The following is a 27,085-nucleotide window of genomic DNA, read 5'->3' on the forward strand; positions in this document are numbered from 1 at the left end:
GGTTGCATCACTTTTCCTGTCTCAGAATCCCTGAGAGAGAAAGAGAAGAGAGAACGAAATGCAGTCCTGGATGTAATTGAAGCAGAAACAATAACAGCAGAATCCATCACTGTAATCAATTGTGAACTTGTTGGTGTCTCTGCAGGTTGGATGAATCCCTGAATTTCTTCCCACACTGAGAGCAGGTAAATGGCTTCTCCCCAGTGTGAACTTGCTGGTGTCTCTGCAGGCTGCTTGACTGAGTGAATCCCTTCCCACACTGAGAGCAGGTAAATGGCTTCTCCCCAGTGTGAACTCGCTGGTGTTTCTGCAGGTTGGATGAATCACTGAATTTCTTCCCACACTGAGAGCAGGTAAATAGCTTCTCCCCAGTGTGAACTTGCTGGTGTCTCTGCAGGCTGCTTGACTGAGTGAATCCCTTCCCACACTGAGAGCAGGTGAACGGCCTCTCCCCAGTGTGAACTCGCTGGTGTTTCAGCAGGCTGCTTGACAGAGTGAATCCCTTCCCACACTGGGAGCAGGTGAATGGCCTTTCCCCAGTGTGAACTCGCTGGTGTTTCCTTAGATTACATAACTGAGTGAATCCCTTCCCACACTGAGAGCAGGTGAACGGCCTCTCCCCAGTGTGAAGGCGGCGGTGTTTCTGCAGGCTGGATAAGTGAGTGAATCCCTTCGCACACTGAGAGCAGGTGAATGGTTTCTCCCCAGTGTGAATTCGCTGGTGTGACTTCAGGCTGAATAACGCAGTGAATCCCTTCCCACACTGAGAACAGGTGAATGGCTTCTCCCCAGTGTGAACTCGCTGGTGTTTCCTCAGATTGAATACCTCAGTGAATCTCTTTCCACACTGAGAGCAGGTGAATGGCCTCTCCCCAGTGTGAAGCCGCTGGTGTTTCTGCAGGTGGGATAATTGAGTGAATCCCTTCACACACTGAGAGCAGGTGAACGGCCTCTCCCCAGTGTGACTGCGTCGGTGAACTTCCAGCAGAGATGGGACTCTGTATCCCTTCCCACAGTCCCCACATTTCCATCGTTTCTCCATGTTTTAGGTCAACTCGTGTCTCTCCATGTTGGACAATCAGTTGAAGCCTCGTCCACACACAGAACACGTGTACGGTCTCTCCCCGCTGTGAATGGTGCGATGTTTTTTCAGGCTGTGTAACTGTTTAAAGCTCTTTACACAGTCAGTGCTCTGGAACACTCTCACTCGGGTGTGTGTGTGACTCGGTGCTTTTCCAGTCACATTGGTGTTTAAACTTTGTTGAAGTCAACAGGTCGGGCAAACATTTCTCATAGATTTAATGGTCGATGAACCAAGTGACTCTATCAGATCCAGACGTGATGTTTGAGATTTCTGTCTGTAAATCCTATCCTTTCACATCCTGGAAAAGGAGTTTACAAAAGACATCACAGTCAGTACAGGATAGAAATTTAGAACAGATTATTTTAATTTCTCAGGAACATTCTTTCCTCTCTCATTCCCCAAAAGCTGTAAATCTCCATCCCACACACTCTCCCTCCATTCTCACTCTGCTGTATCTAATATTCACCCTCCCAATTCTCCTGAAGGTGCTGATTCAGGCTGATTGACAGATCCATGCTCACTGCTCCCTGTCCTAGACACAGAGACCGTAACAAATAACAACAGAGCTACAGTTGGCCATTCAGCCCATCAAGACTACTTGACCATTCAATGAGATCATTGGCTAATCTACCTCAGCACCATTTTTCCACACTATCCCCCATATCCCTCGATATCTTCAATATAGAGAAACCTATCAATCTCGGTCTAAAAATACTTGATGACTGAGGCTCCACAGTCCTCTGGGGTAGAGAATCCCAAAGCTTCAGCACAATGTTTTTAAATTCATTGCCAGGGGCAGCACGGTAGCACTGCTACCCCTCAGTGCCGATGACCTGAGTTCGATCCTGGCGCCGAGTCACCGTTCATGTGGAGTCTGCACATTCTCCCTGTGCCAGCGTGGGTCTCACCTCCACAATGTAAATCGATGTGCAGAGTCGGTGAATTGGCCACGCTAAATTGCCTCTTAATTGAAAAAAAAAGAATTGGGTACTCTAAATTTAAATTTTGTTTGAAGGACAATTACGTTTCGGAGCCAGATATGTAATTAAAGCATCATAAAAAGTGTGGGCTAATGTAATGTTGTTTGGATGAAGGGGATTCCCTGTGGAGTTAATTAGATTTCAGCTTGGTGAGATGATGTCAGTACTGGGAGGAGCCAAGCTTGAATGATGAGGGCCTTGAGCCTTGGGCAAGGTGCTAAACAGCTTAAAGCTAGCACGCATGGGAGAGAAAGTTTTTTAAAAATGCAAATAGTTGAAATAGACGAAGATAGAAACAGCGTAACGTTCTTTTTAGACTTTGAGCAGAATGCAACATGTGTTTTTTGAAATGTTTGGCAGTCTTGGGCATGATGCGAAGTCGCGGTTTTAAATGTAACACATCTATTTTGTTAAACATGAGACAATGCTTTGTAATTGACATGCGCTGGAGAGACGGATTAAAATGTTTAAAGTCTCGGAACGGCAGTTGCAAATAACACCGTAAGAAGTCTTACAACACCAGGTTAAAGTCCAACATGTTTGTTTCAAACACTAGCTTTCGGAGCACTGCTCCTTCCTCAGGTGAATTCAGAAGACCATTCGGCCCATCGAGTCTGCACCGGCTCCTGGAAAGAGCACCCCACTTAAGCCCACACCTCCACCCTATCCCCGTAAACTAGTAACCCCACCTAACCGGAGGGCAATTTAGCATGGCCAATCTATCTAACCTGCACATCTTTGGACTGAGAGGAAACTGGAGCACCTGGAGGAAACCCATGCAGACGCAGTGAGAACATGCAGACTCCACACAGACAGTGACCCAAGGTGGGAATCGAACCTAGGACCCTGGGGCTGTGAAGCAACTGTGCTAACCACTGTGCTAGCATGCCGTCCCTGTCTGATGCATTGTTTAAAGTATGGGACTCCTTCACAAATACTTAGGTTCCAATTTGACTGACTTGCTCCTCCTGAGCTTTCCATGAGTGAATTCAATTTAATTTAGGCTGGGAGTAGGGCACAGTGGTTAATGCTGCCAAATCAGCGCGAGGGACCCAGGTTCAATTCCAGCCTTGGGTTGCTGTCCGTGTGGAGTTTGCATATTCTCCTTGTGTCTTTGTGTGTTTCTTCCGGGTTCTCCGGTTTCCTCCCACTGCTCAAAGATGTGCAGCTAAAGTGGATTGGTCACAATAAATTGCCCCTTAGTGTCCAAGATGTTTAGGTTAGGTGGGTTGACCATGATCAATACACCGGGTTACGAAGATAGGATGGGGAGTGGGCCTCAGTGAAGGGCTATTTCTGAGTCTCAGTGCAGACTTGAGGGGCGAATGGCCTTCTACACTATAGGAATTCTACGTCATTATGTTATGTTATTCATTTTAATTTGATTTTGCTATTCGTCTGGTTGTAATATTCATCTCTCCTTCTCCTGGGGAAACCAGCCCTTTGATTGTGAATATTAGGAAAGAGACCATCCTTTTAGCCAGGCCAATAAATGTGTCAAGCTGAGGGAGCAAAGGATGTCAATGTCTTTAAGAGAGAGAGAGACCTGGGCCAAGCTTTCCAGAGTCTGCACCCTCCCTGGATTCACTTCCTTTCCCTTCAGTTGCTGCAAGTGACCAATTGACGGTCAGAATGAGAAAAGAAATGGAAAGGGGGAGAAAAGAAAGTGTTTTACTCACAGATGTTAGAGACAGGAGGAGGTTTCAGTCTGTGTGAGGTCCCAGGTTTCCTCATTGTCCAGCTTCCGCATTCAGACAACGGGGGAACTGATTGGATGGGGAAGAGAGTCCTTCCGGTTCACCAACTCTTCCAATTGGTCAACAACTTTCCTGCGCACGCATCAGAATCTGCGGTGACGTCGCCGGGTTCCGGCGCGCGGACAAAGCAGCTCCGACCCACTCATTGTTCCCCCTCCTCCAGACAAGGTTTCCAGGCAACCGGAAGACAGCTCCGGCCAGAGTGAGAAGCCTCTCGGTGATTTCCCCTCCCCCCGGCCCGGGACTGCGCATATCCAAGAGAGAGGAGAGAGTACGTATGTGTGAGAGAAAGTCCACCCCCTGACCTTCCAGCTGAGGTGTTGACCAATGGGAAGAGATAGGACCGGAAGGACTCTGCACCTCCAGCCAATCAACGCGCGTGCTTTGTGTGAATGGAGATTGAGCTTCACATCGACTGAACTCTCCTCCTGTCTCCAACATCTGTGAGTAAAACACTTTTTTTCTCATTCTCACCTTCATTTGGTCACTTGCAGCAACTGGAGGGGAAGGAAGTGAATGCAAGTGCACATTCTGGAAAGGTTGGTCCAGGTCTCTCTCTCTCTTAAAGACATTGACATTCTTTGCTCCCTCAGCGTGACACATTTATTTGCCGAGACTCTCTCTGAAGCTCAAATACGACAACTATATACCATCCATGAGCCCTGCCCAGCCTGTAATATAACAGGGGCCAGTTTCGCTCAGTTGTTTGGACAGCTGGTTTGTGATGCAGAACAAGGCTTCAATTCCTAGCTGAGGTTATTCATGAAGGCACCACCTTCTCAACCTTGTCTCTTGCCCGAGGTTTGTTGATCCTCAGGTTAAATCATCACCAGTCAGATATACCCCTCAAAGGGGAAAGCAGCCTGTGGTCATCTGGGACCTTGGCGACTTTACCCTTCATCTAACAATTGAATCCACTCGATATAATCCTCACTCAATCCGAAGCCTCGAACCGTATGCACCAGATAATTCGACTCGAGCGAAAGCTTTCTCTGCATCGAAGGAGATCATCAGCCCATCCACTGTGTATTTCTGAAAAGCCTGAATCACATTCAGCAACCTTCCAACATTGTTACTGGAAAGTCTTCCCCCCCACCGCACACGATTGTTAGAAGGATGTCCTCCAGCCTTCTCGGCAAAACTTTAGATCGTAATTTGAAGTCAAGCTTCAAAAGAGATATTGGCCAATAAGAGGCACACTCTTCTGGGTCCTTCAGAATCAAAGAGATAGTAGCCTCCCGAAGAGTCGATGACAGCATCCCTGAGTCAAAAAAGTGACAATACATACCCATCAATGGGTCCAACAACAAATCCTCAAGCCCCTGATAAAACTCACACCCACAGCCATCCGGTCCCGGTGCTTTATCCGGCTACAGTTCCTTCATGGCCTTTGAGACCTCTTCCCTAGAAAGGGGATCATTAAGAGGCCCACATTGGCTTTCTGAGGCCTCTGAAAGCTTCAGGGAAGAGAATAAATGCTCCATATCCAGCAACACTTCACCAGACTTCAGAGACTTTATAATCCTGCTTAGAATTCCCCAAATCCCTGTTTACCTCCTCTGTCTTCACAACCCTCCCCCATGCCGTACAGGGGGAATTGTTCCAATGTCGAACATTTTCTTTGTCAGACAGGTCAAGTATTTGTTCGGTTTATTCCCAAACTCGTACAACGTCTGCCTCACAAACCTTTCTCGACCTGCTGCATCAATAGGGAGTCCAAAGCCACTCTTGCCGCATTAACCTCCTTCAGCAATAGCTTATTCGAGATCTCCTTATAATTCTGCCCAGCCTTCTTGAAACATACCCCCAGACGTTGCTGGTTCTTCAGCATCCGAGCATAAACTTTACATGTCTCCCATAAAATGGAGGGGGAAATACCAGGGGTCGCGTTAACCCAAAGGAAGAACTCAAACTCATTCTTAAAATGCTTCATAAATGAAGTATCGTTGATCAGAGTGACAGCAAACCTCCACATTCTCAACCTGGGGATGAACGCTCGAGTAGAAATTCCAGAGAAACAGGGGGATGGTCCACAATCGATGTTCACTACGGTGCAAGAGGACACCAGGTGTCGGATCGACCTTGAGATAAAAATGTTGTTGATTCTATTATGACATTCCAAAGATGTGCGGGTTAAGTGGATTGGCCATGCTAAATTGCCCGTAGTGTAAGGTTAATGGGGGGATTGTTGGGTTACGGGTATACGGGTTACGTGGGTTTAAAGTAGGGTGATCATTGTTCGGCACAACATCGAGGGCCGAAGGGCCTGTTCTGTGCTGTACTGTTCTATGTTCTATGTTCTATGTTCTATGACATTGATTAGGGACATTGATTATGACATAGGGGCTGTTTAGCACAGGGCTAAATCGCTGGTTTTGAAAGCAGACCAAAGCAGGCCAGCAGCACGGTCCGATTCCCATAACAGCCTCCCTGAACAGGCACCAGAATGTAGCGACTAGGGGCTTTTCACAGTAACTTCATTTGAAGCCTACTTGTGACAATAAGCGATTTTCATTTTTATTTCATTTCATTAGGGCACGAAAGGTAAAATCTCCGCACCTCTGGTGCAAAGTTCTCCAAACATCCAAATAACCCACCTCCTCGCAAGTAAACGCCAACGGCCTAGCTTGCAGCATGAGGTGGTGGGGTGGGGTGGGGGGTGGGGGTGGGGGGGGGGGGGGGGGGGGGGGGGGGAGAGTTCCTGGTAACCGGAAGCATATCTACCAGCGGATTTAAGGGACAGTTGAAGTCACCAACCACAAAAGAGTTTGTTGAAACTAACTCTGCAAAATTCGCAAAAGCCTTAGTAATGAACTCCGGGGAGTAATTCGGGGGTCCATAAACATTCATTATTGAAACAACATCTCCATTCACCGAACCTCGAATGATCACATATCCACCTTCTTTGTCCTTGGTGTAGGGTTCAATCTGAAAAGGGATATTTTTATTAATAAGGATTGCCACACCCCTGCTACTTGATGAAAAGGAGGCAAAAAAAACCTGCCCCACCCAATCCCCCCTCAATTTAAAGTGTTCCTCATCCAGATGAGTTTCCTGTAGTAAAGCTATGTCGACTTTCTCCTTAAGAAAGGAGAGGATAACCATAGATTTGAGCCAGGGAAGTGGGATTGGAAATTTTTGGAGATGGAATTGGAAAGGAATTAGGACACGAAAAGGTTTATTTCTTGGGAGTCTTTTTGCAGGATTGAAGGAGCTGGGAGCGAAGTATAGGCTGGAGCAGGGGGAAATATTTAGATGTATGCAGGTTCGAGACTTTGCCAGAAAGGAGATTCAGAGCTTCCCAGTTGAGCCGGCTTCCACATTGCTGGAGGAGGTGCTGACGACTGTGGGACTGGAGAAAGGATAGTATTGGCGGTTTATGGGGCTATATTGGAGGAGGAGAAGGCGCCTTGTGTGTTTCTGTTTGCCGTATGTATTGTTCTCATGTATGCAATGATCTGCCTGAACTGTACGCAGAACAATACTTTTCACTGTATCTCGGTACACGTGACAATAAACAAATCCAATCCTTACCATTGAGGTGATAGTATTTCTAATCAGTAAGGCTACTCCACCCCCTCTGCCATATTCTCTGTCCCTCCTGTAAACTTTATAACCGGTATATTTGGTACCCAGTGCAGACCATCCTGCTGCTTGTTTTTGGAACTGTGTTGAATTCCCCTGGGGCCTTTCCCTCCCCCTCCATTTGTTTGTTTAAAGTTCTTGCGACCTCCCTATTTATCCTTTCCGTGTGGACACTGGTCTCAGATCGGTTCAGGTGGAGATTGTCCTAACGGTACAGATCCCTCCTGTCCCAATACTGATGCCAGTGCCCCATGAAATGGAACCCCTCTTTCCTGCACCACTCCTTTAGCCACGTGTTTACTTCCCTAATTTTCTCATCCCTATGCCAAATTTGCATGTGGCTCGGGGAATAATCCAGAGATTATAACCCTTGGGAACCTGTTCTTTAATTTTGTTCCCAGTTCCTGATATTCCCAAACCGGTCCTCTTTCCGAGTCTTGCTGATGTTGTTTGTCCCAACCTGGACCACAGCAACTGGATCCTCCCTCTCCCTCTCCAATATCCTTTCAAGCGGGTTAGAGATGCCCCTCACCCTGGCACCGGGCAGGCAACATACCCTGTGGGACTCTCGGTCCTGCTTCCAAAGGATGTTATCAGTTCCCCTAATTATAGAAACCCCAACAACTACCACATCCTCCCCCTGCTTGAATGGCCTCCTGTACCAGGGTGCAGTGGTCAGCTAGCTCATCCTTCCTACAGTCACTGCTCCGATATCCTGCCCCTCCGAGTCCGCTCCCTGGAGACTCGGCTGTGAATCCCCGAGATAAGGTTTCTGTCCTCACAGCTCCGAAACTCCGTCCCTCCGAGTCCGCTCCCGGGGACTAGGTTTGGGGAATAGGTATTGGAGACGAGGGATTGGGGAATGAGAGGAAAGAATGTTCCATAGAAACTGGAATTTTCTGTTCTGAATTTCTATCCTGTACCGAGTGTTGACTTTTGTAAACTCCTTTTCCAGATATTACAAGAGGAGGAATTACGGACAAAAATCTCAATTGTCACGTCTCGGTCTTACAGAGTCACTCAATACCTTAGGATCTGAGTATCATTGGCCTTTGAATCTAGAAGGAGAAATGTTTGCCCAATCTGTCGGCATCAAAAGATTTTAACCATCAGTGTGACTGGAAAAGCACCGAGACACACACACCCGAGTGAGAGTGTCCCAGAGCACTGACTGTGGAAAGAGCTCTCTCCGGGTGTGGGGATGTCAGAGCCCCCCCTGGGTGTGGGGATGTCGCAGCCCTCCCCTCCGCTGTACCACGAGCGGCAGCGCCTGGAACTCTGCGCCCTCCACGCCCTCAACAACCTCCTGCAGCAGCCGCTCTTCACCCAGCAGCAGCTAGACGGGCTGAGCGGCCAGTTGTCTCCCAACTGTCTGGTGAATCCACATCGCAGTTTGTTAGGAACCGGGAACTATGATGTCAACGTCCTCATGGCCGCCTTGCTAACTCAAGGTCTGGCTGCGATTTGGTGGGATAAACGCAAGTGGCTCAGCAGCTTGGTGCTGAGCCGGGTTCATGGCTTCATCCTCAACATTCCCTCCAACATGACGCTGGGCTTTGTCTCTCTCCCCATCCAGCGCAAGCACTGGGTGGCAGTCAGGCAAATCAACGGGGCCTACTACAACCTGGACTCCAAGCTAAAGGCCCCGGTTCCAATCGGGAATGAGGAGGAACTGAGGAAGTTCCTGCAGGACCAGATCGCCCAGGATCCCTGTGAGTTGCTGCTGGTGGTGCCGAGGGAGGTGGAGGAGGACGGAAGCTGGCTGCTCGCTCCCTGAACGCGAGACGCGGGAGATCGGACAGCGGGCGTGGGGAGGGGGGAAGATCTCGCCGCCGATGGCTTCCTGATTCAGACCTCCAGCTGTGACGGATTAAGCCAGCGCGCTGGGGAGGTGGAAAAAATAATTGGAAACTAAATTGATTAAAAAAAGAACTTGAAAATATTAGAGACAATGTCAGTAGGACTGTTATTGAATCATTGCCTCTATCATTTCCTATATTGCTCCGTCGTCACATAGTTTAAATTCATTGAACTAAGTTCATTTCAGACTGAAACAAATGGGAATGGGGTTTAATACAGAATATTATGCAATGTTGCTTGATGGTACAGTTAGAACTCAGCTCAATTCCTCGAGGTCACTCTCTCATTGGGAATATCACATTGTTAAATAAAAGAATGACACCAATCACTGGAAAAAAAAAAGATGCAAAAAGCAGCGGCGAAGAAGGGAGGAAACGTGGGATTGCTGTCGAATGAGAGGACCAACAAAAGCACTGGGGCGGGGGAAGGGGTTCAATGTTAATAATGGATAGGGGTGGGTCAGGCTCATGGGGCAGGGCCCGGTGGTATGATAATGGTGGATCAGAAGGGTGGGGGGAGTGAGAGACACTCAGTTAGGATAGTCACGTGGAACGTGAGGGGGTTGGGAGGTCCGGTCAAGGGTGCTTGCGCATCTTAAAGGTTTGAAAGCCGATGTAGCAATGCTGCAGGAGGCTCACTTGAGGGTGAAGGACCAGGTGAGACTTAAAAAGGGCTGGGTTAGTAGGTGTTTCACTCTGGATTTGACGGAAGGGCTCGAGGGATAGCGGTAATGGTCAGCAAAAGGGTACGATTCCAGATGGAGAAGGTGGTGACAGATCAGGGGGGTAGGTATGCGATTGTGACAGGGGCACTGCAGGGGAGGTTAGTGGCGCTAGTAAGTGTGTACAGTCCCAATTGGGATAATGTGGGATTCGCAAAGAAGGTGTTTGGGGCCATTCCCAATTTGGACTCACACGAACTGATAGTGGGGCTGGAACTTGGTGCAGGAGCCCAGGTTGGACAGGTCACGGCCGTGCTCGCTGGTCCCATCAGGGAGGGCGAAGGCGTTTACTGGGCTAATGGTGGAAATGGGAGGGGTGGACCCTTGGAGGTTTCTGCACCCGAGAGAACAGGAGTACTCATTTTTCTCGGCAGTCTACAAGGCATATTCGCGGATCAACTTTTACGTGGTGGGGACGGCTTTGCTGGCTGGGAGTAAGGGGTTGGAATACTCGGCAATTGTAGTACCAGATCATGCTCCGCATTGGTGGATATGGTGCTGGAGAAGGGGGTAGCGCAGAGGCCGGGGTGGAAATTAGGTGTGGGATTGTTGGGGGGCTGAGGGTTCTGTGACAAAATTGAGGAATATGTAGGTTTCAACTGTACGGGTGAGGTGTGGTGGGCAGTTGTCTGAGAGGCTCTAAAGGCGGTGGAGAGGAGATGAGGTGATTTTGTTCAAGGAGAGGGTGGACAAAGAGGAGAGGTTGGAATGACAGAGGGTAATAGATGAGATGTTGGAGGTAGATAGGAGGTATGCAGAAGATGTGGACCCAGCGAAGTTGGAAAAGAGGAAGGAACTACAGGGGAGCTTTGACCGATAGTCTACCAGGAAGGCGGTACGCCAACTGAGGTGAGCAAGGGGGGCAGTTTTTGAGCATGGAGAGAAGGCGGGTATGTTAGCAGGTCAGCTCCGGAGGGAAGCAGCGGCAAGGGAAATTATCCAGGTGCAGGACAGGGGAGGGAAGTTGGTGGTGGCTCCGGAGCTGATTAACAAGGTCTTTGAGGAATTCTTTGAGAGGTTGTACAGGTCAGAGCCACCTGGGGGAGACTGGGAGATGCAGGAATTTCTAGATGGGCTGGAGTACCCGAGGTTAGGAGGGGGTGAGTGGGGGGGGGGGGGGGGGGGGGGGGGGGGCGGACAGGGCTACATTAGAAGGAGCGATAGTGGAGCAGGAGATAAAAAATGTGATTGGGAGGATGCAGTCGGGGAACGTGGCAGGGCCAGATGGGTTTCCGGTGGAATATTATTAAAAAAATTCAAGGATAAGCTGGCACCCCTGATGGTGGGGATGTTTGAAGAGGTGATAGGGAGGGGGATGTTACCACAAACTTTGCTAAAAAAAGATAAGGATCTGACGGAGTGTGGGTCGCATAGGCCTATATCGCTTCTGAATGTAAACGCAAAAGTATTGGCGAAGGTACTGGTGGGTAGGCTGGTGGAATGCCTCCCAAGGTGATAGGTGATGATCCCCCCGCTGTTTACACTCGTGATTTAGACATTGGCCATTGCATTAAGAAGTTTGGGGATATGGAAAGGAATACTGGGGGGGGGGGGGGGGGGGGGGCGGGGAATAGAGCACAGGGTGTCCTTATATGTTGATGACTTGCTGTTATACCTGAGTGTCTCGATAGGGGGAATATTGGAGCTGCTCCGAGTGTTTGACTCATTCTCGGGGTACAAACTAAATCTGGACAAGAGTGAGTCTTTTGTGGTGTCTCGGACGGGGGTGGGGAGGCTGCCATTCCTTGGGCAGGGACTCACTTTCGGTACCTGGGGGTGCAGGTTGCCCGAGGGGAAGGGGGGGGGGGGGGGGCTCCGCAGGTACAAGATTTCTAGTTTGGTGGGGAGAGTGAAAGCCGATCTGGCAAGGTGGGACGGTCTCCCTTCGGCACTGGCGGGTCGGGCACAGGCGGTTAAAATGAACGTGTTGCTGCGATTTCTGTTTATTTTTCAATACCTGCCGATTTTCCTGCGAAAGACTTTTTTCAGAGAGATTGCAGGAAGGATTACTTTGCTCATATGGGGAGGGAAGGTGGCCAGAGTTAGAAAGGTGCTGCGACAGAGGGGAAGGCAGGCAGGGGGTTTGGGTCTTCCAAACCTGATGTATTACTACAGGGTAGCGAATGTGGAGAAGGTGCGGAGCTGGGTCAGAGGGGTTGATTCCCAGTGGGTCAGAATGGAGGAGGGTTTGTCCCGCGGGTTCGGGATTGAAAGCATTAGCAACAGCGCCGCTCCCGATAGCTCCGGGGAAATACCCAGGGAGTCCAGTAATAAGAGCTTCATTGAGAATTTGGAGACAGTTTTACCAACACTTCGGGTTGGGGGCAGGATCAAGGAAAATGTCGATTCGGGGGAACCACAGATTTGAGCCAGGGAGGTGGGATGGAAATTTTCAGAAATGGGAGGAGAAGGGGATTAAGACACTAAAAGATTTTGTTTCTTTGGGGTCGGTTTGCAGGACTGAAGGAGCTGGAAGTGAAGTATGGGCTGGAGCAGGGAGAAATGTTTAGATCTATGCCGATTTGAGATTTTGCCAGAAAGAAGATACAGAGCCTCCCGGTGGAGCCGGCCTCCACATTGCTGGAGGAGGTGCTGACGATAAGGGGACTGGAGAAGGGGGCAGTGTCAGTGGATTATGGAGCTATTTTGGAGGAGGAGAAGGCACCGCTGGAAGGGGTCAAAGCAAAGTGGGAGGAAAAGTTGGGAGAGGATATGAAGGAGGGGTTCTGGTGTGAGGTGCTCCGGAGAGTGAATGCCTCCACCCCGTGCGCGAGGTTGGGGCTGATACAGCTGAAGGTGGTATACAGAGCATACCTTATGAGGGCGAGGATGAGCCGATTCTTTGAAGGAGTAGAGGATGTGTGTGAACGTTGCGGGGGGCCCCTGCTAATCACGTTCATATGTTTTTGTCCTGTCCAAAGATAGGGGAGTACTGGAAGGAGGTTTTGAGGGTAATTTCTAAAGTAGTGGACGTGAAACTGGACCCGGGCCCCCAGGAGGCCATATTCGGGGTGTCGGACTGGCCAGGGTTGGAAACGGGTGCGGAGGCAGATGTTGTAGCCTTCGTCTCGTTGATCACCCGAAGGCAGATCCTGATGGGTTGGAGAGCAGCCTCTCCAGCCTGTGCCCTGGTGTGGCGGGGGGACCTGTTGGAATTCTTGACTCTTGAGAAGGTTAAGTTTGAACTGAGGGGAAGGATGGACGGGTTCTACAATTCATGAGCATTATTCGTTATGCACTTTCAAGAACTGGATAACATTGTTGGGCCGTGTGGGTGGGAGGGTTGGGGGAGGGGCGCGGTGTGTGTTAATGGCGACCATGAGCGATTCCTCATTCCTTTTGTCATTTGTTTATGTGAACATGTGAGCTAATGTTTGGGGTTTGGTGGGAGGATGGGGTCGGTCTTATTGAAATGGTGTTTGACATATTTGTTTCTGATTATTGTTGGTGGGTGTAAAATGGGAGAAAAGAGGAGAATAAAAAACTATTTTAAGAAAAACTGACTCTCAACATGTTTTATCACCCAAATGTACTGGGGAGTTAAAATTGGATTGGCTGCCAAACTCGGCTTATCTTTGTTATGGAACAGACTGACCTTAACATGGGCTGCTTACTTTCAAACCTATCTCTTGAATCCTAGCGGTTTGATTTTTTTCAAATCAGAGTTTCACATTAGATGAAGTTTAGTTTCCTATGCAAACTAATTGTAAACATTTTTTTTTAGAACTAAACCCAATTAAAAGAACTCTTATTAGCATCTCAAATGGAACAGTAAATTCATTTGTTACATTTTTAACTATAATTGTTGCTAACTCACCAGTACAAGGGAGGGGAGGATATATGACTGAATGTTTAGGGCAGCCTCCCCCTTGGTAATCGCAGGAGGAGCTGTACTTGTCCTTATCAACTTGCTTTGAATGACCTTGGCTTAAAGTTTGCAAAAATGCTTTTTCACAGAGTTTTCCTTTGAGACACAAGCCTGTATTTCATTTCCAACCGTCCAGCTGAATTATCGCTCAGTTTCCTGCAGCTTCAGGCAGGTAAAGTGACACCATTGCCATTCCTCAGCAAATTTGTGTTCCTTCAGGATTAGCCTTACCCTGTGGGATTACTAAATGTCTCTACTTTTCCCTGTGGTTCTGGCCACAGGGAGATGAGGCTCAGTATCCTCGGCCCAAGGGCGGTTGGTGATTGTGTTTTATCCACTGGGGCGGCCCCACCCTATCTGCCCAACTGTGTTGCTGCAAACTGGAGCCACCGGCTGGGCTGGATTGTCTCATTCCTTTGTCTAAATATTCACTAAATAGGCTGCTCATAATTATTACCCCTTTTGTTCTCTATCCTTCTTCTGACCCATCCGCCAGCTTTCCTGTTCCCCAGCCGTAAGGTGTGGGTCCCAACCATCTTTCTGCATTAACTGAGATTGATGTTCCGCTATGAACCCTGTGATGGAGCTCACAGCTCCTCAATCAGAACCCGGAGCATTCCCTTTCTTTTTGTATTCGGCATTATTTATTTATTTATTTATTTTCTGACACAATGGAGGGAGAAATATAACAAATAGACAAAGGGAAAGAAAATGCAGTGAACTATGCGGCTTCAACCAGACACTCGAGTGAGCATTGGCCCACTTGCAAGGCTTCAACAATGCCCATCAAACCTGTGCAGCTTCAACCAGACGCTCGAGTGAGCGTTGGCCCACCTCCGCGGCTTCAAATCCGTCAGTCACGTGAGTGTGGCTTCAACCAAAATGGTCGGCCTGCGTTCAGTCCCTGGTGCGCGGTTTCAGACAGACACTTGAATGAGCGTCAGTCACGCCTGTGCAGCTTCGTCCACGTTGGTCACAGCGAGACATAGGGCGAAATTCTCCGCCCCCCACGACGGGTGGGAGAATAGCGGGAGGGCCTTCCCGACATTTTTGCCGCCCTCCCGCTATTCTCCCCCCCCCCCCCCCCCCCCGCCGAAGTCCCGACCCGAATCGCTGCCGCCGTTTTTTTATGGCCGGCAGCGATTCTCAGCTGTCAGATGGGCCGAAGTCCCAGCCCTTTCCGCCGTTTTTACGAACGGCAAACACACCTGGTCTTGCCGTTCGTAAAAACGGCGTCACAAACTCGCTATTAATAACCATGGCACCGATTGGCACGGCAGTACCACGGCCGTGCCAAGGGTGCCATGGGCCCGCGATCGGTGGGCACCGATCGCGGGCAGCGGGCCCGATGCCCGCGCACTACTTGTCCTTCCGCCGCCCCGCAGTATCCATTCGCGGGGCGGCTGAGGGGCAACCCGGCCCGCGCATGCGCGGGTTTCGCGCAAAAACGCGATGACGTCACCCGCGCATGCGCGGGTTGGAGTCTTCCAAACTGCGCATGCGCGGCTGACGTCATATGACGCGTCAGCCAGCGCTAACTCCGGCAAGCGGGCTTAACGATTTTTGTTAAGCCCGTCTTGCCGGAGCCTACGGCGTCGGGCTGCTAGCCCCGACCGGGGACCAGAATCGGTCCCCGGTCGGGAAGGGGCGCGCTGCCGTAAAACCCGCCCGGGGGGGGGGGGGGGGGGGGCGGGGCGGGCGGGGGCGGGGGGGGGGGGCGGGGGGGGGCGGGCGGGGGCAGGGGGGGGGCGCGGGGGTGCGCGTATGGGAGCCAATGGGATCACAGGGAACAGGCAGGAAGGGGGGGGGGGGCTACTGGGACAAGGAGGGAGAACCAGAAACCAACCGACACAGAGACCAGAGAGCCCAGAACAAAAACACAGGAAGAGGAACCCCCCCCCCCCCCCCACCCAAGGGAAGGTTTAAAACAGGACAGGGAATGCGCGGGGTGGAAGGGGGGGGAGGCCCATCAATGGGGGGGAAGGGAGGGCACCGTCCACTTGTAAATAACAGAGAACTCCCATTGTACAGTGAAGGGCCCAGGAAAGGACCCAGAAACGACGAGTGAAGGGGGCAGAGGGGGAGGGACGGGGGATGGGAGGAACGGCACAAAGGAAATTGACATGTACATTGTAATTGGCAGGGTTACCCTGACTGCTTGGATAGTGTATAATAAGCATCGCCACAACCCTGCGACTGGATGAAAAAGAGGTGAAGAAATCTGCCCCATCTAATCCCGCCTCAATTTAAAGTGTTCCTCATAATTCAGATGGGTTTCCTGTAATAAAGCCATGTCGACTTTCTCCTTAAGAAAGGAGAGGGTCTTTTTCCTTCTGATAGGGTGATGGATGCCCCGTACATTCCCTGAGAAAATTTGCAGATTAACTGCTTCTATTAGTTAGGAGAGAACAAGATCAAATTTTCACGCCACAATCGGGCATGTGCCATTACCCTCTCCTCCAACTCACTTTACACCAGAGGCACCAAAGTTTCCCCAAACAAATTTAGTGGAATTTTTTGAGGACATTATTAAAACGGTAGATAATGGGGAGCAAATGGATGTGGAATATCTGGATTTCCAGAAAGCCTTTGACAAGGTGCCACACAAAAGGTTGCTGCATAAGATAAAGATGCATGGCATTAAGGGTAAAGTTGTGACATGGATAGAGGATTGGTTAATTAATAGAAAGCAAAGAGTGGGGTTTAATGGGTGTTTCTCTGGTTGGCGATCAGTAGCTAGTGGTGTCCCTCGGGGATCAGTGTGGCCCCCAATTTACATAGATGATTTGGAGTTGGGGACCAAGGGCAATGTGTCCAAGTTTGAAGATGACACGAAGATGAGTCGTAAAGCAAAAAGTGCAGAGGATACTGGAAGTCTGCAAAGGGATTTGGATAGTTTAAGTGAATGGGCTAGGGTTTGGCAGATGGAATACAATGTTGACAAATGTGAGGTTATCCATTTTGGGAGGAATAACAGCAAACGGGATTATTATTTAAATGATAAAATATTAAAACATGCTGCTGTGCAGAGAGACCTGGGTGTGTGCGTGCATGAGTCGCAAAAAGTTGGTTTACAGGTGCAACAGGTGATTCAGAAAGCAAATGGAATTTTGTCCTTCATTGCTAGAGGGATGGAGTTTAAGACTAGGGAGGATATGCTGCAATTGTATAATGTGTTAGTGAGGCCACACTTGGAGTAGTGTGTTCAGTTTTGGTCTCCTTACCTGAGAAAGGACCATAAGACCATAAGACATAGGAGTGGAAGTAAGGCCATTCGGCCCATCGAGTCCACTCCGCCATTCAATCATGGCTGATGGGCATTTCAACTCCACCTCCCAGCATTCTCCCCATAGCCCTTAATTCCTCGCGACATCAAGAATTTATCTATCTCTGCCTTGAAGCCATTTAGCGTCCCGGCCTCCACTGCACTCTGCGGCAATGAATTCCACAGGCCCACCACTCTCTGGCTGAAGAAATGTCTCCGCATTTCTGTTTTGAATTTACCCCCTCTAATTCTAAGGCTGTGCCCACGGGTCCTCGACTCCTCGCCTAACGGAAACAGTTTCTTTGCGTCCATCCTTTCTAAGCCATGTATTATCTTGTAAGTTTCTATTAGATCTCCCCTTAACCTTCTGAACTCCAATGAATACAATCCCAGGAACGCCAGCCGTTCCTCATATGCTAGACCCGCCATTCCAGGGATCATCCGTGTGAATCTCCGCTGGACACGCTCCAGTGCCAGTATGTCCTTCCTGAGATGTGGGGCCCAAAACTGGACACAGTACTCCAAATGGGGCCTAACCAGAGCCTTATAAAGGCTCAGTAGCACATCGCTGCTTTTATATTCCAACCCTCTTGAGATAAATGACAACATAGCATTCGCTTTCTTAATCACGGATTCAACCTGCATGTTTACCTTTAGGGAATCCTCGACTAGCACTCCCAGATCCCTTTGTACTTTGGCATTATGAATTTTCTCACCGTTTAGAAAGTAGTCTATGCTTGGATTCTTTTTTCCAAAGTGCAAGACCTCACATTTTCTCACGTTGAAATGCATCAGCCATTTCCTGCACCACTCTCCCAAACTGTCTAGATCCTTCTGCAGCCTCCCCACTTCCTCAGCACTACCTGCCTGACCACCTAACTTCGTATCATCAGCAAACTTCGCTAGAATGCCCCCAGTCCCTTCATCCAGATCATTAATATATATGGTGAACAGCTGCGGCCCCAACACTGAACCCTGTGGGACACCGCTGGTCACCGGCTGCCATTCCGAAAAAGAACCTTTTATCCCAACTCTCTGCCTTCTGTCAGACAGCCAATCCTCAACCCATGCCAGTAGCTCACCTCGAACACCATGGGCCCTCACCTTACTCAGCAGCCTCCTGTGTGGCACCTTATCAAAGGCCTTTTGGAAATCCAGATAGACCACATCCACTGGGTTTCCCTGGTCTAACCTACTTGTCACCTCCTCAAAGAATTCTAACAGGTTCGTCAGGCACGACCTCCCCTTACTAAATCCATGTTGACTTGTTCTAATCCGACCCTGCTCTTCCAAGAAATTAGAAATCTCATCCTTAACGATCGATTCTAGAATTTTACCAACAACCGAGGTTAGGCTAATTGGCCTATAATTTTCCATCTTTTGTCTTGATCCTTTCTTGAACAAGGGGGTTACAACAGCGATCTTCCAATCGTCCGGGACTTTCCCTGACTCCAGTGATTTTTGAAAGATCTCAACCAACGCTTCCGCTATTTCTTCAGCCACCTCCCTCAGAACTCTAGGGTGTAGCCCATCGGGGCCAGGAGATTTGTCAATTTTAAGACCTTTTAGCTTTTTTAGCACCATCTCTTTTGTAATGGCAACCATACTCAACTCAGCCCCCTGACCCTTTATAATTTTTGGGATATTACTAACGTCTTCCACTGTGAAGACAGACGCAAAGTACTTATTAAGTTCTCCAGCCATTTCCTCATCTCCCATCACTAGCCTTCCAGAATCAGTTTGAATTGGCCCAATGTCTACTTTGGCCTGACGTTTGTTTAGCCTGACGTACTGACGCTGGAGGGTGTGCAGAGGAGATTCACTAGGTTAATCCTAGAGCTGAAGTGGTTGGATTACAAGGAGAGGTTGAGTAGACTGGGACTGTACTCCTTGGAATTTAGAAGGATGAGGGGGGATCTTATAGAAACATATAAAATTATGAAGGGAATAGATAGAATAGATGGGGGCAGGTTGTTTCCACTGGGGGGTGAAAGCAGAACTAGCGGGTATAGCCTCAAAATAAGGGGAAGTAGATTTAGGACTGAGTTTAGGAGGAACTTCTTCACCCAAAGGGTTGTGAATCTATGGAATTCCTTGCCCAGTGAAGCAGTAGAGGCGCCTTCATTAAATGTTTTTAAGATAAAGATAGATAGTTTTTTGAAGAATAAAGGGATTAAGGGTTATGGTGTTCAGGCCGGAAAGTGGAGCTGAATCCACAACAGATCAGCCATGATCTCTTTGAGTGGCGGAGCAGGCTCGAGGGGCCAGATGGCCGACTCCTGCTCCCAGTTCTTATGTTCTTATAAACTGCTCCTTTCACTGATAAAAGTCCCGTCTGTACCAGAGTAGGATGAAGTCAACAACACAGAAATCCTCCCATAATAACAAAATACAAAAGAATCACCACCACAATAGATCCAAGGGGACATTCCTCAATAAGACTGAGGACCCGGAGGATTAACCCCACGGCCAGACTGTCGTTACCCTCAGGATACCTTCTCCAAAATGAGGAGAAGATAAATAACTTTTGTAAATTTTTTTTACAGGAAATTAGAAGAGGAGGAATTACAGACAGAAATCTCAAACATCACGTCTCAATCTGACTGAGTCTCTCAATTGCTTGGAACTGAATATCACCGGACTTTGAATCTAGAAGGAGAAATGTTTGTCTTTTCTGTCGGCTTCAAAACATCAGTGTGACTGGAAAAGCACCGAGACACATACACCAGAGTGAGAATGTTCCAGAGCGCTGACTGTGGAAAGTGTTTGAACCAGTTACACAGACTGAAAAAAAATCACACCATTCACAGTCGGGAAAGATCATACACATGTTCAGTGTGTGAACGAGACTTCAACTGATCAGCAAACCTGGAGAGACACGAGGACACCCCCACCCTGGAGAAACGGTGGAAATGTGGAGATTGTGGGAAGGGATTCAGGGTTCCATCTCAGCTGGAAGCTCATCGACGCATTCACACTGGGGAGAGGCCGTTCACCTGCACTCAGTGTGGGAAGGGATTCACTCGGTTATTCAACCTGCAGTCACACCAGCGCGTTCACACCGTGGAGAGGCCATTCACCTGCTCTGTGTGTGAGAAGGGATTCATTCAATCATCCGACCTGCGGAAACACCAGCGAGTTCACACTGGGGAGAGGCCATTCATCTGCTCTCAGTGTGAGAAGGGATTCACTCAGTTAGACAAATTGCGGATACATCAGCGAGTTCACACTGGGGAGAGGCTGTTCACCTGCTCTCAGTGTGGGAAGGGATTCACTCGGTTAGACAACCTGCGGATACACCAGCGAGTTCACACTGGGGAGAGGCTGTTCACCTGCTCTCAGTGTGAGAAGGGATTCAGTACTTCATCGAGCCTGCTGACACACCAACGCGTTCACACTGGGGAGAGGCCATTCACCTGCTCTCAGTGTGAGAAGGGATTTGTTCAGTTATCCAACCTGCGGATACATCAGCGGGTTCACACTGGGGAGAGGCCGTTCACCTGCTCTCAGTGTGAGAAGAGATTCACTCAATCATCCGAACTGCAGAAACACCAACGAATTCACACAGGAGAGAGGCCATTCACCTGCTCTCAGTGTGAGAAGGCATTCTCTCAGTTATCCAACCTGCGGATACATCAGCGGGTTCACACTGGGGAGAAGCCATTCACCTGCTCTCAGTGTGAGAAGGGATTCTCTCAGTTATCCCACCTGCAGAGACACCAGCGAGTTCACACAGGGGAGAAGGCGTTAACCTGCTCTTAGTGAGAGAAGAGCTTCAGATATCCATACACCCTGCAGGAACACTAGTGAGTTCACACCTGGAAGAAGCCATGCACCTGCTCTGAGCTGGAGAGGCATTCAATGATCCATCCCAACTATGGAGACACTAGCGAGTGAATTCTGGGGAGAGTCCATTCATCTGCTCTCAATGTGGGGCAGGGTTTTGTGATTCATCGCACCTGTTGTGACTCCAACAAGTTCACAATAAATTACAGATGTTGGCTCCGTTGTTATTGTTTTTGCTCTCACTGACATCCAGGACTGCATTTTGTTCATTATGACATCTGGTGAATGGTGATGATTGGAGGGTTTCTTTCTGCTGGACTGGCCGGTCTAACACCTCTGCCTCCGGGGGGCTGACCATTTTTGAGGCTAGTTGCGATTACCTGGCTCCAAGTTTGACGAGGAGCACAGAATGAATAGGTGTTTGCATGTTGGAAGATATTTAGTTCCCAAAGCAGCCATGTTGCCATTAAGATGGGCTATGATGGTGACATGGTTCTTTTGCCTAATTTATCTGGGTGTTTCTCGCAGAAGGAAACTGTCATGGTTTGAGGGGCAAGTTGTCTGGGGTAGATTGGGAAATGACAATAAACATATCACTGAAAGTGGCAATGCAGGTGGATAAGGTCGCTAAGAAGGCAGACGGCATGCTTGTCTTCATTGGTCGGGGCATTGAGTATAAAAATTGGCAAGTTATGCTGCAGCTGCACAGAACCTTAGTTAGGCCATACGTGGAATATTGCCGACAATTCTGGTCACCACATTACCAAAAGGATGTGGAGGCTTTGGAGAGCTTACAGAGGAGGTTTACCAGGTTGTTGCCTGACCTGGAGGGTATTAGCTATGAGGAGAGGTTGGATAAACTCCGTTTATTTTCACTAGAGCGACGGAGTTGGGGGACGACCTGATAAAAGTTTACAAAATTGAGTGGCATGGACAGAGTGGATAGTCAGAAGCTTTTTCCCAGGTTGGAAAAGCCAATTACCAGGTGACATAGGTTTAAGGTGCGAGGGGCAAAGTTTAGAGGAGATGTGTGAGGGAGGTTTTTTTACACAGAGGGTGGTGAGTGCCTGGAACTTGCTGCCGGAGGAGGTGGTGGAAGCAGGTATGATAGTGATGTTTAAGCGGCATCTTGACGAATACATGAATAGGATGGGAATAGACGGATACAGATCCTGGAAGCACAGAAGGTTTTAGTTTAGACAGACATCATGATCCGAGCAGGCTTGGTGGGCCAAAGGGCCTGTTCCTGTGCTGTACTGTCCTTTGTTCTTTGTTGTTCTATGCATGACGATAGACAGTAGACAGGCAACCGCTAGCATTTTATTTACCTAAAATATAGGTTCCTTTCAGAAGCAAAAATTAAACAGCAAAATGAAGCTATCGTGGCTGACAAGAAAAGTTAAAGATTTCATTTGATCAATGGAGGAGACTCATAAAGTGGCCCAAATAGTAGTGAGCCTGAGGATTGGGAACTTGTTTTAGAATTCAGCAAAGGAGGACCAAGAAACTGATAAAGAGAAAACAGAATATGACAGCAAACTGGGGAGAACTGGAAAAGCTCCTATCGGAATGTGAAAAGGAAAAGATTAGCAAAGACCAATGTGGGTCCATTCCAGGCAGAGACAGGAGAGTTTATAATGGGGAATAAGGAAATGGCAGAGAAACTAAACAATGTGTGTCTGTCTTCATCGAGGAAGATACAGAAATTGTCCCAAAAACACGAGAGAACCAAGGGACCAGTGAGCATGAGGGACTGAAAGAGATTAGTATCAGTGAAAAAGTAGCACTGGAGAAATTAATGGGATTGAAAGTTAATAAATCCCCAAAAGCTGATGCTCTCCATCCTAGAGTGTTGAAAGAGGCGGCTGTAGAGATAGTGGATACATTGGTGATCATCTTTCAAAATTCTATAGATTCTGGAATGGTTCCTGCAGATTGGAAGATGGTAAATGTAACCCCACTATTTAAGGGGGCAGAGAGAAAACGGGGAACCACAGACCCATTAACCTGACATCAGTAGGAGGTAAAATGCTACAATCTATTATAAAGGATGTGATAACATCGGAATTAGGAGCAGGAGTAGGCCGCTCGGCCCCTCGAGCCTGCTCCCCCATTCAATAAGTTCCCGGTTGATCTGATTGTAACCTCAACTCCACAGAGGCCCCTTAGAAAATAAATGTTGGGAGATAGTAATAATATTCTTTATTATTATAATAATCTTTATTGTTGTCACAAGTAGGCTTACATTAACACTGCAATGAAGTTACTGTGAAAATCCCCTTGTTGCCACACTCCGGCACCTGTTCAGGTACACTGAGGGAGAATTCAGAATGTCCAATTCACCTGACAAGCACATCTTTGAGGACTTGTGGGAGGAAACCAGAGCACCCGAATGAAACCCACGCAGATATAGCGAGAACGTGCAGACTCCTCACAGACAGTGACCAAGCCTGGAATCAAACCTCGGTCCCAGGCGATGTGAAGTAATGGTGCTAACCACTGTACTACTGTGCTGCTTGGAGATGCTACACATTGCTGCCACTGGGTATCAATGGTGGAGATGGTGAATGGGGTGCTGATCATGTGCCTACTTTTGTATAAAACAAACTCTGATTTGAATCAGATAGTCTGATAATTCAGCACTTTAACGAATTGAGTAACACCTGATAAATTTAAATAATCCAGTCCATTTGAAAAAAAAATCTGCTCTTCAAAGATATATTGGTACAAATTACAGGAGATCTTTGCAGTTGAATTGAATACCTTGACTCCTCACATGGACACCTGGCTGACAAGAGGCACTGATTGGACAATAGCTGGAAACAATGAGCTGAAATGTTTTTCTGGGAGTGAAACTTTCTCTTTTACCCAGAATCGACTATGTGAGAGTTAAAGGCAATACCAGGCTAAATTACATTGAATATACAGCACAGAAACAGCCCAACCAATCCATGCCAGTGTTTATACTTCACTTGAGCTTCCTCTCATGCTTTCCCATCTGACTCTATCAGTGTCTCCGTCTTTTCATTTCTCCCTCGTGTTCATCCAGCTTCCCCATAAATATATTGATGATATTCACCTCCACCAATCCCTGTGGTAGTGAGTTTCACATTCCCACCACTCTCTGAGGAAGAGGTTTCACCTGAATTCCTGATTAGATTATCTCACATTGATAGCTTCTAGTTTTGCTCTTACCCTCACAAGTAAAAACATTCTCCATGAGTATCAAAATTTTTCATAATTTACAGCTCTCCATTAGTCCCTCAGACTTGTATTTTAATGAGAGGAGTGACCCGACCTATTCGTCGTCTCCTGATACGTTTAACCTCACACTAAAAATCTGAAGACATAAATGCTTTATTCACACTTGAGCTCAGCACAGTGAGGGCAGTGATGGAGTTACAAAGGAGCCTGAGAACAGCAGATTCACTGAGAATGGGTGGGCTGGGCTGATCTGTGTAAATAAGCTGGTTAATCAGACTGTTCATGATCTGGGTCTTGGTGTTCTGGGTAGTGGAGGAGCTCAAGTGTCAGTCTTCAATAACACAGTAATCTGCATTCATACAGCACATTTAATGTAATTAAACATCCCAAGGTGTTTTCACGGACATTGTAAATCCAGGTTTCACAGATGATTTGGTAAAATTGTCCAAGCTCATGATCATGTGACAGAAAATACTGCTGCTCTCTGACTCTGCCTCCACACACTCCTTCCCTATTGATTGTAACACTAATTCATCCCATTATCCTCCTCCTGTTTTTCCACAATTCTCCTCCCCTGAAGGTGCTGACTCTCGGGTTCAGCTTCACTCTCAACTGTTGCCCTCCTCAATATGTTACCCAGTTGTCTGAAGTTAACAAACTGTTTTCAAAGGGGGACGTCAAAATCAAACCCAGTGACATGTACATTTTGTCTGGAATGGGGTCACTGCCCCCAGCTCCCACTTTTATCCCAGTCCCAGGGGTTTGGAAACTGGTATGGAGATGGTTAATGGCGGCTGAATCTCCCATACTCCCCCATGCCGGGGAAACCACTCTATCCACTGCGCGGGGGACGGACGACAGCGACTGCGCACGTCCAAGGGAGAGGAGAAGATGCCCATGCTCAGTGACGGTTATTCCCATTAAGGTCAAAAGAACATCCATGACCACGTGACATCCGTTGCCCAATTTTTTCCAGTCGGCCAGCAACTAATGGGAAGAGTTGGAGGACCGGAAGGACTGTGTTCCTCCAACCAATCAGAGCGCGGGCATTGTGTTAATGACGTTTCAGCTTCATGCAGACAAACATCCTGCTGTGCCCACAGGTTCACTGTCTGTGCGGAGTCAGCACGTTCTCCCCTTGTCTGCGTGGGTTTCCTCCGGGTTTTGCAGTTTCCTCCCACAGTCCAAAGATGTGCAAGTTAGGTGGATTGGCCATGCTAAATTGCCCTTAGTGTCCAAAAAGTTTAGGTGAGATTACTGGGTTACGGGGTGGTCTTAAGTGGGGTGGTCTTTCCAAGGGCCGGTGCAAACTCAATGGGACAATTGGCTTCCTTCTGCACAGTAAATTTTATGAATCCTTTCAGCCAGACAAATAAATGTGTCAAGCTTAGGGAGCAAAGGATGTCAATGTCTTTAAGAGAGAGAGACCTGGGCCAAGCTTTCCAGAGTCTGCACCCTCCCTGGATTCACTTCCTTCCCCTTCAGTTGCTGCAAGTGACCAATTGAAGGTGAGAATGAGAAAAGAAATGGAAAGGGGGAGAAAAGAAAGTGTTTTACTCACAGATGTTGGAGACAGGAGGAGGTTTTAGTTTGTATGAAGCTCGATCTTCATTCACACCAAGCCCGCGCTCTTATTGGTTGGAGGACCAACGTCCCTCCAGTTCGCTGACCCTTTCCATTGGTCAACATTTCAGTGAGAAGTTCGAGGGCGGGTTCTTTCTGCACATGCGCGTTTCTCCATCCTTTCGACATGCGCAGACCCGGGCCACAGGCCCGTGCGGCCGATAGAACGGTTTCCCAGGCGCGGCGGATTGTGGGAGCTCCCGGCGCCATTACTCATCCGGAGCCCAGTCTGCAAAAGCCTGGGACTGGGACGATACAGAACTGCACCCAGAAGGAAAACACCATAACACATGCAGATAAACTACCCCCCCCCCACCCCACCCCACCCCCACATTTAAGAGTCATAAACAAACCCCATTCAAATAGAAAACCCTCAATAAGAGAACACAATTCACGTTCCCAACAACCAAGCCCAAATCCCAACTCTCATCTCAGTCTCAGTCCTTCAGCCTGAACGAATGCCTCCGCCGCCTCCACCAGCTCAAAATAAAAATCCTTCACGTTATGAGTGACTCTCAGCTTTGCTGGTTAGACCACTCCAAATCACACTCTGCTGCCGTACAATGCCCCCTTCACCCGTCCAAAGGCCACCAGCCTCCTCACCTACTACTCCACTGTCAGATCTTGGTATCTGCATCTACCAACACCGCTTCACATTCGCTATCTAATGGCATTCCTCTTTTTTTTTTACTGCTCCGGTGGGGAATGCCACCCGAGGCTGCATTTAGCATTATTCCTGCATTGAGGATCTCCTCAGTGCAGGATGAGATCAGGATGCCGTTTTTAAATGGCGTCCTGAGCTCTTGACCCCCTGACTCAACTCCCGGACCCCCCAATGTCCCAACTCACCTATAAGCGGTCCTCGGGCCTCCCCACACCACCTCACATGGGCAGTGCACCCCCGGAATTGATCCCCGGTGCGAGCAAATTGCCAGCCTGACACCTTGGAACTGCCCATGTGGTACCCTGGCAGTACCCCTGCCAGTGCTACCTGGGCACCCCAGAAGTGCCAGGCTGGCACCTGGGTGGCACTGCCAGTGTGCCTACATGGCATTGCTAGTGTGCCAAGCTCAAAACCTTCTCCTTCACGTGGTAGCTGTGGAAGCAAACTATCACCGCCCTTGGTGGCTCATTCACTCCAGACTTCGGTCTGAGTGACCTATGAGACCTGTCTAATGCGTAGCCGGTGGATCTTCTCCCTCCCTCATCAACTCAGCATCATTCTTTGCAAAGTACTCGATCGGCCTCAGGCTCTCCACTGCTCAGGCAGGCCCACGATTTTCTATTTTTTCTTCCTTGACCAGTTCTGCAGTTCCCCTCCCTTAGCTCTGAGCCTTTTGTTGACCTCTGCC

The 27,085-nt window shown here is 48.6% G+C and overlaps 3 protein-coding genes across 4 annotated transcripts in view; 2 read left to right on the top strand and 1 right to left on the bottom strand.

The window, feature by feature from the left end:
* The window catches only part of LOC119951768 (zinc finger protein 721-like), a 290,874-nt gene that overhangs the window by 248,528 nt on the left and 15,261 nt on the right, over positions 1-27,085 (bottom strand). The window contains exon 3 of the mRNA XM_038775108.1: positions 157-965. Within this exon, the coding sequence (XP_038631036.1) occupies positions 157-965 (809 nt within the window). The remainder of the gene's footprint in view (positions 1-156; positions 966-27,085) is intronic.
* LOC119951843 (josephin-2-like) lies at positions 4,102-9,351 on the top strand. 2 transcript variants are annotated; one of them, XM_038775220.1, is made up of 2 exons: positions 4,102-4,264; positions 8,362-9,351. In XM_038775220.1, exon 2 carries the CDS (start codon positions 8,608-8,610, stop codon positions 9,181-9,183), a length of 576 nt encoding a protein of 191 aa, XP_038631148.1. In that variant the 5' UTR covers positions 4,102-4,264; positions 8,362-8,607; the 3' UTR covers positions 9,184-9,351. The 2 variants fall into 2 exon arrangements, with proteins under 2 accessions (XP_038631148.1, XP_038631149.1); XM_038775221.1 differs by lacking the exon at positions 4,102-4,264 and adding an exon at positions 4,272-4,360.
* Positions 9,470-21,129, top strand: LOC119952368 (gastrula zinc finger protein xLCGF3.1-like). Its single transcript, XM_038776074.1, has 3 exons — positions 9,470-9,509; positions 13,945-14,027; positions 20,073-21,129. The coding sequence occupies exons 1-3, from the start codon at positions 9,470-9,472 to the stop codon at positions 20,880-20,882; spliced, it is 933 nt and encodes a 310-aa protein (XP_038632002.1). The 3' UTR covers positions 20,883-21,129.

Source organism: Scyliorhinus canicula, chromosome 17, assembly GCF_902713615.1.
Source record: "Scyliorhinus canicula chromosome 17, sScyCan1.1, whole genome shotgun sequence".
NCBI classification, from domain to species: domain Eukaryota; kingdom Metazoa; phylum Chordata; class Chondrichthyes; order Carcharhiniformes; family Scyliorhinidae; genus Scyliorhinus; species Scyliorhinus canicula.

What these genes read in the sequence shown, in the direction of transcription:
- LOC119951843 (XM_038775220.1), top strand. Translation starts at nt 8,608, where the DNA reads ATGTCAGAGCCCCCCCTGGGTGTGGGGATGTCGCAGCCCTCCCCTCCG.
- LOC119952368 (XM_038776074.1), top strand. Translation starts at nt 9,470, where the DNA reads ATGGGGTTTAATACAGAATATTATGCAATGTTGCTTGATG. An exon ending in TTATGCAATGTTGCTTGATG is followed by an intron (nt 9,510 to 13,944) that starts GTACAGTTAGAA and finishes GCTTTTTCACAG; the next exon opens with AGTTTTCCTTTGAGACACAA. An exon ending in TTTCCTGCAGCTTCAGGCAG is followed by an intron (nt 14,028 to 20,072) that starts GTAAAGTGACAC and finishes GTTCCATCTCAG; the next exon opens with CTGGAAGCTCATCGACGCAT.